Here is a 13,932-nt window from a genome sequence, read left to right on the forward strand (position 1 = left end):
AGTACGTTGAAATAAAAATACAGTACTTTACACGGTAATTTTGTAGACTGTGCACCACGGTCCCATCCATTTTCTTACCTGATCCTTACAAAAACCCTTTGAGGCAAGGTAAGGAAGGTATTATTATCTACATTTTTAAAGTGAGCAAATTAAAACCCAAAGTATGGTCACTTAGGGTCAGGACGGAGCAAGTACTCTATTCCTATATTTGGAATATACGAGGGAATACACTTCTAAAGAGGCAATTCCCTCAAAATCACCAATCTTGCTCTTTACTCTCTTGCCAAGGCATTCTCCATGCCCTGGAGATGCCCGCACTAGGTTAGTGAAGCTTGGGTCTTGACATCCACAGAGGTTACTCCTAGTTTGCACCTAGTTGTCATCTTAAAAAGCGCAGTTTCTTACCCCTTCCCTTGGTCCTGATCCTTATTTAGGCTTCTATTTTTCTCTTTGGGATTTGGCCTTCTGGGTCTCACTCCAAAGCTCCACCCCTTCCAAACAAGAAGTCGCGTCCTTGGTATCCAAGGTGACCACGCAGCTTTACCTACGTTGCCCCTTCCGTGCTTCCCATTGGCCAGTGGGCTCCCATGTACCGCCCCTCCATTAGCCAATGGTGTTGAGGCAAAGGGCGCCCGCCTTTCCAGCGATTCTAACACCTGCCCTCTTACCCGTTCTCCCCTGCGCATTGCCTCCTCGGATATGTGGTTTCTAAGAGTCGGAACTCTGCGACTTTCCACCCCTTTAGAACTACCTATCCCGTCGGCCTTAGCGAAAGGGGCGGACGTAGGCAAGGGGTCCGGGTCAGAGTTTAGAGCTTTCAAATCCCAACTTGCCCCTGGGGATTGCGCGGCTGATGTTTAAATCGCCTAGCCAAGCCAACCGGCTCGCTCTTGCTTCCGCAAACCCTGACATACGTCTCCTATTTGACTTGAGGCTGCACAGTGGCCAAGTCGATTGGCCGTGGCAAGTGACCCTCCCTGTGGCTGAAGTGTTCTGAGGACTGGCGAGAGAGGCGCACCATGCTTGCCCCCTGTTCAGGTTGGGAGCTTGGCTGCTTCCGTCTCTGTCTCCGTCAGGTCCAACTGTGGGCTGGCGCTGGGCGCTGGGCTTGCCAAGCCAGGCCGTATAGCTCAGGTGGGGGCGAGCGCTGGCCCGGATCGGAGACTGAGGTCCCTCCGCCTGGCCCGGCGCGCCGGACTCTGAAGGAGTGGACACTGCAGGTGAGCCCGTTCGGTCGGCTGCGGGCGCGGCTCCCGTGCCACCTGGCCGTGAAGCCCCTGGACCCCCTCACCTACCCGGATGGCGACCGCGTGCTGGTCGCGGTGTGCGGCGTGGAGGGCGGTGCGCGGGGCCTGGACAGCCTGCAGGTGAAGTACGACGAGAATCTGGAGGAGATGGCCATTGTGTCTGATACTATCCACCCCCAGGCGTCCGTGGAGGTGAACGCGCCCCTGAAGTTTGGCAAGTGAAGTGAAGTGAAAACGGGTTTGGGTCCCAGGGAACGCACAGTGAACTTACTAAATTTGGTCGACGTGCACTTTTAATTGGTCCTGGCTTTCTAAACCTAATTTACAGTTGGCCCCTTCGGAAATGCACCTTTTCCTCTGTTCTATTCTTGAGTATCCGAGTAGTATTTAAAAATTAGGCTCCCAATTATAAAAAGTTTATACATCGAATGGAAACATGATTTGGTATAACCCAGGTCAAATTCTATTTCTGGAGCCGCGTGTGTTCTCCTTTATCCCGTTGTCATTAGCAAACTGGCTTATTTTTCAAGGTTGAAGTTTCTTGACAATCCATTCAATGGTATGGCAGTCCATCTACACTTCCCCTTGCTCACAGCCTGGGGGTCTGTCCCAAAACAGCCCTGTCAATAGGATGTTCCGTGTATCACCTGGTTTGAGTATTTGGTTTTAGACGGGCGCCCAGCTTCTTACTGTCATGTTTCCATTCTTTTTGGCCTAAGTTTTCCATGAGTAGCAAGCTTTGAAGAAAAACACATGGTAAGCCTGCCTAGGAAGCTTCAATAATAATGCCTGCAAGATACCTTTCTTAGGTTTTCCTAAATGGCAAGCCACTGTGTACACACATTTTTCTAGGAAGGGCTCCCCAGACTGTCATTCTTCCTGGGACTGAAGGAAGATATTGATGATGATGGTAATAGTAATAATAATAGCATTTAGCATTTTTAAGATCATCTTCTATAATGCTTACAGTTGCCCAAATAGTATATGCTGTAGTCCTCCCTTATCCACCGTTTGGCTTTCTCAGTTTGTTACCTGCCTCAACTGTTGTAGGAAAATATTAAGATTTTTGACAGATCACAGTAATATAACTTTTATTACAGTATATTCTTATAATTGCTCTATTATTATTGTTGTTCATCTCTTTCTATGCCTATTTATAAATTAAACTTGATCATTGACATGTATATAGGAAAAAACAGAATATATAGGATTTGGTACTATTTGTGGTTTCAGGAATCGAGTGCAGGGGGCGAGTCTTGCTTACTTTAAGAGAAATCATCAATATTTATGTTAATTCCAAATTAAATATCAGTGTTTTTAATTTTTAAAATTTGTATACAGAGATGCCTGCGGTTACATCTTAAATAGACAGCCAAGGATGGCATTTGTGATTCCTTATTTTCCAAACTTTCTTCATATACCACTGCCATTTGTCCACAATCTTGTGGGGTTTTTTTGTTTGTTGTGTTTTTTTTGAGACTGCATCTCACTCACTCTGCCACGCAGGCTGGAGTACAGGGGCACAATCATGGCCCACTGCAGTCTTGACTTCACGGTTTTAAGCGATCTTCTCACCTCTGCCTCCTGAGTAACTGGGACTACAGGTGCATGCTACCATGCCTAGCTAATGTTTTCATTTTTTTGTAGAAATGGAGTTTTGCCATGTTGTCCAGGCCGATCTTGAACTCCTGGGCTTCAAGCAATCCTCTTTCCTCGGCCTCCCAAAGTGCTGGTATTACAGGCATGAGCCACTGCTCATGGCCTAATATTGTAGTTTTAGTAGTATATATTAGGTTTTTCAAAGTTGTTCCCATTTTTTAAAAATTACTTCAAATACCTTGTGATATAGTTGCATGGTAATATTTTCATTTTTTAGGTATGAAAGGTTAGACAGGATTTGAAAACCTAAGTCATGATCATATATACTGGGGAAGAGGCTTCTACAGTCTTTCACAGGAGTACTTACCAGAATTGTAGTCTCCTTTACTTCCCATCTATGTTAGTTCTCTTTAGATGATTTAGGCCAGTAGAAATAACTGCTCTGTTTCTAAAAACTGGCAGAAAGACTATTGTATTTGGTCCCGTTGCCGTGGTAGAAGACCCCTTACCTTTACAGTATGCAATTTCCAGGACTCAGCAATATGTGGACATAACTCAGGAGTTGGGTTTCTAGGTGTACTAAAATGCTTTGGAGCTTATAAACTGCAGTACTAACTTGCTTTTTTCTTTTTTTACTTCTAGGTTTAGATATCAAGTCATCAGGGTCTGGCTGTGTAAAAGTTCAAAGTATTGAGTGTGATAATTGCAAAATTGAAACAGAGCATGGGACTAGCATCTTGCAGTCTGTTAAGGTATAGCATTTTTCTAATTTTATTTCACTATTATTTTTTTAAAACCCTTAAGCTATGAATTGTACCATCAAACTCAAGAGATTCTTCTGTTTTTCAGAACATTGTCTTTATTCATCTCTCAGAAAGTCCTTGGCAAACATTTTGCCTTGAAATCAGTTCTAGTAAAGTACAGAGGTTATAGCAGTTTTGAGGTTTTGCCTCAAATTTCTTTTTGATTTAATTTCAAAATGTACAGTGAAACTAATAGTATTTTCCTAGTATTCTGAAATCTTACTAAAGAAATTTTAGTTTCCACGAATGATTTTCTTCCATTTTATTAAAGAGTAAGGAAGAATCTTTATGCACTATAAATGTGCTTAAATATCAGATTACTTTAATCACATTTTTAATGTACCAGGTAGCTCATTACTTAAGGATTAAGTAGTTATTTGTGCAGAGTAACATATGATTCATCTTGTTTTGTAATTAACTTTTTTTTTTTTGAGACGGAGTCTTACTCTGTCACCAGGCTGGAGTGCAGTGGTGCAGTCTCGGCTCACTGCAACCTCTGACTCCCTGGTACAAGCAATTCTCCTGCCTAGATTACAGGCATGCGCCACCACACTCAGTTAATTTTTGTATATTTAGTAGAGACGGGATTTCACCATGTTAGCTAGGATGGTCTTGATCTCCTGACCTCGTGATCTGCCCGCCTTGGCCTCCCAAAGTGCTGGGATTACAGGCATGAGCCACTGCGCCCCGCTGTAATTAATTAAAAAAAATTTTTTTTTTTGTAGAGACAGGGTCTTACTGTATTGCCCAGGCTGGTCTTGAACTAATGGGCTCAAGTGATCCTCCTGCCTTGGGCTCATGAAGTGCTGGGGTTACAGGTGTGAGTCACCATGCTTGACCTATATTTAATTTTTTAAAGATTAGACTGATGTCAGCTGTAAATAGTTTGAAATACCTCTCTGATAGGTGCTAGCTTATCGTTACTCTTAGTGCTTCTTGCATTTGCATAGTCAAAACTTGATACTTTTGTGAACTTTGAAAGCATGCAATTTTGTTGAAGTCAGTCATCTTTGCTTCATAATTGCAAAATATTTTCATTTTTAGATTTCTAAACACTAGTTAGAATTAATAATTTGATGCATTTTTAATTTTTACATATTTTTTCTTTCATCCACCTTTATTTGTGTATCTGCCATCAGCATGTGTCCACATATGAATCATTTCAAATAAATTTTTGGCACAAATATCATAAAAGATTAACATTACCATCACAAGTCCTTTTAGCAAAATGAGTTGGTTCAGATTCTTGTTGTAAAAGATTGTACAATAAGGTCTTCATGTTGAATGACTAACTAGGTGAGGATATCATAATTCTTTTTTGTCCTTAGAAATATTTTGTTCAGTCATTGATACTTAAGTTTCAGAAAACCAATCTAGACTTGTCCTCTGAAGACTCAAGAGTTTGAGATTTCCAATTTCACAATCAAAATTAGAATCTAGTATACCGCTGTCTCTGCATTTACGTATTGATTAATCTGATAGTTCTGAAAGATCTTTCTCTGTTGATTTTCTTCTTTTATGCCATTATAGGCATAAAATTAAAAATGGTTTCTTAGCCTTGGCAATATAAACCTTTTCAGTCAGGTAATTCTTTGTTGTGGGGGCCTGTCCTGTGTAGTATAGGATATTTAGCACCATCTTTGGCCTCTACCTTTTAGATGCCAGTAGCATGCTCCTCAGTTGTGACAAGGGAAAATGTCTCCAGACATTGCCAGATGTCTTCTAGAGACAAAATCACCTCCGGTTGAGAACAATTGCTTTATGCAAGTCCGTCATTCTTCTGTTTTCTTATTATTTTAGTTTTTTTAAAAAACATAGTTGAGAATAATTTATGAATATTGATGAAATAACTCCTAGGATGATGAATTAGCAAAAAATAAAAATAAAACAATTTAAAAATACGAACACTATTATCCCATAATGTATTTTAGATTTATAAAAGTCCAGTGGACCAATAATGGTAATTACAGGATAGAATGAGTTTTGTTCTATTTTTTTAAAAAGTAACTACATTTTCTATTTATTGCTTGAAAGACCTCCCAAGAAATAACAGAAATCATGAAATATCAGTTCTTACAAATAAAATAGCTCAAAACAAGAAATTCATGAAAAATTACACCTGTGGATACTAATGGTATACCAAGGGTTAAGAGAATTATCCTTGAGATCATAGGATTTAACTAACTTCAATTCACAAATGAGAACACTTTGGTAAAATATCTGGTTTAAGTTTTAAGTATCATACAATATAATTACCTTGAATTAGTGGTCACCTGTTAATATGTTTCTCTTTCATTAACTTAAGGACTTGAAGTATAGTTGACCTACGTAATAAAAAAAACTTTTTTTTTTTTTTTGAGACGGAGTCTCACTCTGTTGCCCAGGCTGGAGTGCAATGACACGATCTCGGCTCACTGCAACCTCCGCCTTCTGGGTTCAAGTGATTCTCCCACCTCAGCCTCCCGAGTAGCTGGGATTACAGGCACCCGCCATCACGCTCGGCTAATTTTGGCCAGGCATGTTGGCCAGGCTTATCTTGAACTCCTGTCCTCACATGATCCGCCCACCTTGGCCTCCCAAAGTTCTGATATTACAGGCATGAGCCACCGTGCCCGGCCCTACATAATAAAATTTTTATAGCAGTAATAATAACTACTGTTAATAAGTCCTTATTATGTACCAGGAATCTTAGCTAAACCTTCATTTAATCCTTGAATTGTCCCCATTTTATCAAGGAAGAAACTAGAAGCCACCAAGAGATTGAAGAACTCACTTGCGTTCACATAGCTAAAAAAAACTGAGCTGGGATTTGACCTTGAGTCTTTCTGATTTCCAGGCTCATGCTCTTTCCACCTTTCTTTATTGTCCAAACAAAACATATGGTAAGACCACATTTGTACAGCATCCTTAGGGAATAAGATAAGTGAATTTTTTAGGCAACAGACCCTTAACTAATTGAATGTCACACATTTGCATTTTCTAAATGCAGTATAATTTATTTTCTAAATAATTTCTGATTTATTTAAACATTTAACTATTTGGTTTTATGTTTTTAAAAGTTCTATAATCAACTTCACTTTTTTTGGGAATTAGATGAGCTTTAAATTATAACAGTAGCTCTTATTATTTTTGAACCTTAGACCTCTTAGAAAATCTAATAATTGTCTCCTTAAGAAAAAAAATGCACGTCTATGAAATTTTGCTTATAATTTTGTAAGTTCATGTGAGTTTGGTTAAGAGTTCTTGACTTAAAACAACAAGTGTGCTCCTCCTGTCGCCCAAGATGCCGAAAGGAAAGGAGGCCAAGGGGAAGAAGTTGGCTCCGGTCCCTGCTTTTGTGAAGAATCAGGAGGCCAAGAAAGCAGTGAATACCCTGTTTGAGAAAAGGCCTAAGAATTTTGGCATTGGACAGGACATCCAGCCCAAAAGAGACCTCACCTGCTTTGTGAAATGGCCCCGCTATATCAGGTTGCAATGGCAGCGAGCCATCCTCTGTAAGCAGCTGAAAGTGTCTCCTGTGATTAACCAGTTCACCCAGGCCCTGGACGGCCAAACAGCTACTCCGCTGCTTAAGCTGGCCCACAAATACAGACCAGAGACAAAACAAGAGAAGAAGCAGAGGCTGTTGGCCCAGGCTGAGAAGAAAGCTGCGGACAAAGGGGACCTCCCCATTAAGAGACCACCTGTCTTTCGAGCAGGAGTTAACACCGTCACCACCTTGGTGGATAACAAGAAAGCTCAGCTGGTAGTGATTGCACACGACATGGATCCCATCGAGCTGACTGTTTTCCTGCCTGTCCTGTGCCATAAAATGGGGGCCACTTGCTGCATTATCAAGGGGAAGGCAAGACTGGGACGTCTAGTTCACAGGAAGACCTACACCACTGTCGACTTCACACAGGTTAACTCGGAAGACAAAGGAGCTTTGGCTAAGCTGGTGGAAGCTATCGGGACCAATTACAAAGACAGATACGATGAGACCCACCGTCACTGGGGCGGCAATGTCCTGGGTCCCAAGTCTGTGGCTCACATTGCCAAGCTCAAAAAGGCAGAGGCTAAAAGAACTTGCCACTAAACTGAGTTAAATGTACACTGTTGAGTTTTCTGTACATAAAAATAATAAAAAAATAAAAAATAAAAAGTGTTTTCGGGAGAATCTTTTCAAAGGTTTATCACATTTTTGATGAGTATATTAAATATAATTTGACTTCAGACTCATGTCTCTGGGCATAACGTAGTTAACCATGCTATAATACAGATTTTTTTTTTTAAGAGACAGGGTCTTGATGTGTTGCCCAGGCCAGAGTGCAGTAGCACGATCCTAGCTCACTGAATCCTCAAACATCTGGGCTCAAGTGATCCATATCTCTTTATGTATCAAAACTAAAGACATATATAATGATTAAGGGAAAATAAACTACTCTAAAAAAAAATCAGACTAGGCCAGGTGCAGTGGCTCATGCCTGTAATCCCAGCACTTTGGGAGGCCGAGGTGGGTGGATCACGAGGTCAGGAGATCGAGACCATCCTGGCCAACACGGTGAAATCCCATCTCTACTAAAAATACAAAAAATTAGCCAGGTGTGATGGCATACGCCTGTAATCCCAGCTACGTGGGAGGCTGAGGCAGGAGAATCGCTTGAACCCAGCAGGCAGATCTTGCAGTGAGCCGAGATCTTGCCACTGCACTCCAGCCTGGGCAACAGAGTGAGACTCTCAAAACAAAAACAAAAACAAAAAAACAACAGACCAAACATCTAATGACTCATATATGAGTTTATTTCTTACTTGTGTCCAGGTGTATGGGTGGGTCTTTTTCATTCAGTGATTCTAGGTTCCTTCCGTCTTCCGGCTCTGCCATCTTTTAGAGCCTCGTTTTACTCTGGACCCACTTGGTGGAATGAGAAGAGCACAGAGAAGGCACACTTTTTCTAAAAGCACTAACCTGGAAATGGCATATATCATTTCCACTTACGTTATGTTGGTAAGAACTTAACAACACCTAAGAGGTAAAGGAAGCTGGAAAATGTGGTCTTGTCGTGGGTCAAGCTATACTGCTTTTACTTTGGAAAAAAATGGATTTTGATGAGCCAATAGTAGTGTTTGCCATAGTTCCCAAGTCCACAATCAAGTCACTCACACACACACACACATACACATACTTTTGTTTTCTGTCTTGTAGAATAGGCTAACTGGCTTGCGACTGCTGTCTTGTGCTCGGAGGCATTTTTACTTAGTTTCTGGGATGTGTTGGGCTGTTACCCTAATGTGTATTCTGTCCTTCAGACCACTACAGCCTTAAGCATGTGGGCTTTGGAATAATACAGAGCTTGATTCTAATTGTTACTTTAGATTTTGGGTTTTTTTCTGTGTCACCCTGATAAAGTGATTTACCTTTCTGAATCTTGGTATTCTTCCTCTGTAAAATGGGAAAAATGTAATACTTATCTCTCTGGTTTGTCGTGAGGATTAAATGATAGTTCATGTGAAGTAGCTAACATGGTATCTGGTGCAGAGAAAATGCCAAATAAGTGATAACTATTATTGTTATTAATGATGAATAGTAAAAATGATTATTATTGTCATCTTCATCATTGTGGCTATTTAGTTAGCTGGTCAAACAGTGATTTTTGATTCCCAAGTCCTTCTTCAGTGAACTACCAGAATACCCAAGTATCTCTTGTTTTTCCCTTTGAGTCCAGGTGGCTTATTTAATCCCTTTAACAGCAGTTGACATTTTTTTCCAGTTGATGTCATTATTCGAAGCAGTGAGTTTCTGTTTCATTCCTCACTGTTCTTTTGTTGCTTTGTCAGTATTAATACAGAAATATTGAAAATGTTTCACTAGTATAAGTCAAACTTACTCTCTTTTTCACTATATGTATTTTTTAATTTGTCTTTCAGAGTCAAAAATTGCATGTTCAAACAAAAGGAGGCAAAGTGATCTGTCTGGGAACAGTTTATGGAAATATAGATATTCATGCATCAGATAAAAGTGTAAGATTGAAACTTTCTTTTTTTTTAGTAATTGCAACTTTGCTTCCATTTGGCTCAGCAAGTGGGTAGGTTCTACAAAGTTCGTAGCATAACATTCCCTTTTTAATGCATTTTAGTTCATAAGTAAATTCAAATTTGAAATTGAAGTGATTAAATAATATACAACTTAAGTTTTAGTTTGTGGTTTAATACTTTTGACAGTTACTTAGTTCCTAGTCTGGAATCAATAAAAACTTGAATGCTTACTATTTAACTCTAGTTCTGAAAAGATTTTTATTTTTATGATCATAGATTAAAATAGATCATTAAGTCATATCACCAGTAACTGGATTGGATTTTTCTTGTGTTAGGTTTATTTGAGTATTTTCTAAGACCTTTTTACTTTGCCCTTAGGCAAATTGAAGGATGTTTCAAAACTCAACTTTCTTCAGTATTTTCCACAAGGTGGCACCATTAGATAGTTTTACTGCTCTCTCAGAGCTTTTTTTTTTTTTAGTAGCTATTGGGATTTTAGTTGCTACAGGAAGATAGTTTGTATTTTTTAATCAACTCCTTATGTAGCCTTTGGTTATTTAGCATAGTATTAAGAGTAAAGGTATAATTTTGGAATTATAAATTGTCATGTAAAAAATGTGATTCATAATGTATCTTTGAGAAAAAGTTTCCTTTCATTTTACACTTATACAATTTGCAAGAGCCTTTTTGTTTCTTATAAATTTGCTAAATTCCATAGTCAGCTTTATTTTCAGATAATTGGTGGGGAGGAGTTGCAGGCATATTTTGTATGTGATTATTGTTGGCATAATTAAACAAGATAGATTATAACAGTAATTGTTTCTGTTGTTTTATCTTCCATCACCTTCCTGCAAATTTGCTAATTCCATAGTCGGCTTTATTTTCAGATAATTGGTGAGGAGGAGTTGTGAGCATATTTTATATATAGATTATTGTTGGCATAATTAAACAAGGTAGATTGTAACAGTAATTGTTTCTGTTGTCTTATCTTCCATCACCTTTCTCTTAGACCTCGTGGGAGGTTGTTTAAACCTAAACATTTAAAAATACTCTATAAATTAAACTAGGAAAGCGTTGAAAGACACTGTGTGGCCTTATAATGCAGCTTTTTTGAGATGGCATTTAGTTTTACTTTTTAGATTGCTGTGGTCTTGGAGGTGCAGAGGGAAATTAGATAAATTTACAGCCCCTTCAAACTCAGTAAATGATGGCTAATGTTATTGAAATAAGTTACTAGAATATTGTAACATTTACAATCAAATATAAGTATCAAAGAATTTAATATCTTAATCATTTGCTACTTTGAATATCTTGGCCACTGTTTCCTCTCATTTATTTGTTCCAACGTTTATGGTTTATTGAATATTCATGTATTTTACTTGCTATTATACAATTTTATTTCTTGATTGAGTTTTGTTAGGTACTAAAGAATCAGTGTAGGTTTTTTTTTCTATTTTTATTACGTATAGTATTGATTTTTAATGTATTTTTCTAAGTTTGTAGTTTTTATAAAACATAAAATACTTGTGAAATCTATTAACTTTTAATACACAACTTTCATAGAAATGTGATTTGGATATTTGAGAGACAAATATAGGGAGTTAGTTAAGAGCACAGAGTATATTGAGAGCCAAACTACCTGTGTTTGAATTCTGGCTCCACCATTCACTAAGCTATATAAATGGACAAATTACTTAACCTCTGTGTGTCTCAGTTTTTTGGAAAATTGGATAATAGAACTAACTCAAAAAATCCTCTATTAAGAGGATTAAATGAGTTAATACAGGTAAAATACTTAAAACAACATCTGGCACATAGCTGAGTCTACTGTAATGCTTACCACGATGATGATGATAAAGGTAAAGGAATCACAGGAAAGATAACTGGACTGGTTCTAGACCTACCAGTTAGCTTCCCAGAGACTCAGTTTCATTATTCCACAAACAGGATGGTGATATTTGCTTTGTCCACTTAACAAGATTGTGAGAATCAAATGAGCACTATAAATAATAGCATCATTATTCTACATGGCTCTTTTTAAATTGTGTTAATTTCAGTATCTAAGTTTAGTTTTATAACTTAACAGAGAACACAGAAACCCATTTCGTCTGACTATTTGGTGAATCAATGACATAGTTGTCAGTTTTCCTCTCAGTCTGGGCTACAAAGCCACAGTACTTCCTTAACACTTGGTTTTCATTATTTGTAAGAACTATATATAATATATGTATTTATATATATTCATAATAACTAAGTGAAAAATTTTTCTTTTCATGTAGAAAAGAAAATTTGTAGCAATACCTCTGTCGGGAAGGTATTGATTTTTAAATCTACTTTTTGTTCTGTCATTAAATAGGTAAATTTAAATTCCTTCCATTTAGTTTGGTGGAAAGCTACTGCCTTATTAGATGTCAAGTGGAAAAGTTCTAGAAATAATAGTATATTCACTACATTAATGTACTAACAGAAAAATCATGATAAATCAATAGAATCAGATAAAGTATGTGCTAAAATTCAAAACCTATTCATGATTTAAATAGCAAAAGCAATAAAACAAAGTTAAAATAGAAGGGAATGTCCTTAATCTGTTAAAAATTATTTTAAAAATATCTATAGCAAACATCATGCTTAATGGTGAAATGTTGTAAACTTTTCTTTTGAGAACAGGAATAAGACAAGGATGCCTGCTGTCCTATTGCTTCTGCTAGCTGCTATTCACTGTTGAATTGGGGGCCTGAGACAGATGGTTAAGGCAAGAAAAAGAAAGAAAAAGCAGGAAAAAAAGTATTAATATAAGGATTAGAAGGGAGGAAATGAAGCCATCACTTGTAGACAGTATAATAACACATAGATAATTTTTAAAAGTACAGATAAATTATTAGGATTAGTGAGTTTAGTGAAGTTGTTGGATTAAGATCAAATACAAAGTCAATTAGGATAAAATGAAATTTTAAAAGATACCTTGTATAATAGCACTTAAAAATATCTAAAAAGAATAACTCTAATAAAAGATTAATAATTGTATGTAGGATATATAAAACATTATTAAGAGAAATTAAAGGAGACCTAAGTCAGTGGGGGAATATATTGGATCTATTCCATATTCTACAGAGAATGCACTATTGCTCAGAAATCGTAATTAGAGGTAGGGAATCAGAGTCAATAAAGTGATTGTATACTAGGTAGTAACATTTTATGTAGTTACCCACTAATTCCACAGGTAGTATTTTGGCTTTTTACCAGTCTTTGTTTTATAACGAACTGATTAGTCTTTCTCTTCCTAGGCTGTGACCATAGATAAACTGCAGGGAAGTTCTGTTACTGTATCTACCGAAGATGGTTTGCTGAAAGCCAAGTATCTTTACACAGAATCATCATTTCTGTCTTCTGCTGCTGGGGATATTACATTAGGAAGTGTTCATGGTACGCTGACAAAGGCATAATACATCTCAGACTTTCCACATAGCATAAATTTTAAGAGATGACTCTCTGTAGTTGAAAAAGGATCAGGAAACTGGCCTTTTAAATAATGAAATGCAAACTAACCATCTTTTTTTTAAAAAAAATAAAATAAAATGACTCATAAAGCTAATTTAATTTTATTTGGGCAAGAGATTAAAGATTATGCTGTTTTATATGGAACTAATAGTAATTCTAATTTTTAACGCATTTCTTTTTTCTTTTTTTTTTGAGACAGTCTTGCTCTGTTGCCTAAGCTGGAGTGCAGTGGCGTGATAACTGGCTCACTGCAACCTCCACCTTTCACATTCAGGTGATTCTCCCACCCCAACCTCCCGAGAAGCTGGGACTACAGGTGTGCGCCACCACACTCGGCTAATTTTTGTATTTTTAGTGGAGATGGGGTCTCACCATGTTGCCCAGGCTGAGCTCAAACTCCTGGGCTCAAGCGATCCACCCCACTTGGCCTCCCAAAGTGCTGGGATTACAGGTGTGAGCCACACTGCATCCAGCCTGTGTTTTCTTATAATAGGAAACAAATAGCAAGGAAATACATGCAGGAGATGAAGTAAAAGCAGTGTTAGGTAAAGATGGGTACTGAGTGATTGCTTTTGTGTTAACATAAGAAAGCTGAGGGTTAAATTAATGAAACATTTGGTGGAATGTAATTATAGCAACTCTGATACTAATTTTGTTTTAAATATTTTATGTGCATTTGTACTGGCACCAGGTTTTCTCAGCACCCTGTTGTTTCCATTTTCTTTGATAAATATCCTCTTGTGGTTTCTAAATCCTGTCTCTGCAAGAAATAT

At 37.9% G+C, this 13,932-nt stretch overlaps 2 protein-coding genes across 6 annotated transcripts in view; one reads left to right on the forward strand and one right to left on the reverse strand.

Annotated features, from left to right (window-relative positions):
• Positions 1-546, reverse strand: part of CCDC146 (coiled-coil domain containing 146) — a 178,712-nt gene extending 178,166 nt beyond the window's left edge. The window contains exon 1 of the mRNA XM_032761257.2: positions 406-546. The gene's annotated coding sequence lies outside the window, so the exon portion shown is untranslated. The remainder of the gene's footprint in view (positions 1-405) is intronic.
• A 269-nt stretch (positions 547-815) lies between these two features.
• FAM185A (family with sequence similarity 185 member A) overlaps positions 816-13,932 on the forward strand; it is a 60,125-nt gene continuing 47,008 nt past the window's right edge. For 2 of the 5 annotated variants that reach the window (XM_032761266.2, XM_032761267.2), the window contains exons 1-4: positions 816-1,461; positions 3,489-3,598; positions 9,554-9,646; positions 12,946-13,084. In XM_032761266.2, coding sequence (XP_032617157.1) covers positions 1,020-1,461; positions 3,489-3,598; positions 9,554-9,646; positions 12,946-13,084 — 784 coding nt within the window. In that variant the 5' untranslated portion in view covers positions 816-1,019. Of the gene's footprint in view, positions 1,462-3,488; positions 3,599-6,932; positions 7,731-9,553; positions 9,647-12,945; positions 13,085-13,932 lie in introns of those variants that run through there. The other 3 variants (XM_032761265.2, XM_032761268.2, XM_058425471.1) reach the window with 3 other exon arrangements.

Source organism: Hylobates moloch, unplaced genomic scaffold (assembly GCF_009828535.3).
Source record: "Hylobates moloch isolate HMO894 unplaced genomic scaffold, HMol_V3 SCAFFOLD_1, whole genome shotgun sequence".
NCBI lineage: Eukaryota > Metazoa > Chordata > Mammalia > Primates > Hylobatidae > Hylobates > Hylobates moloch.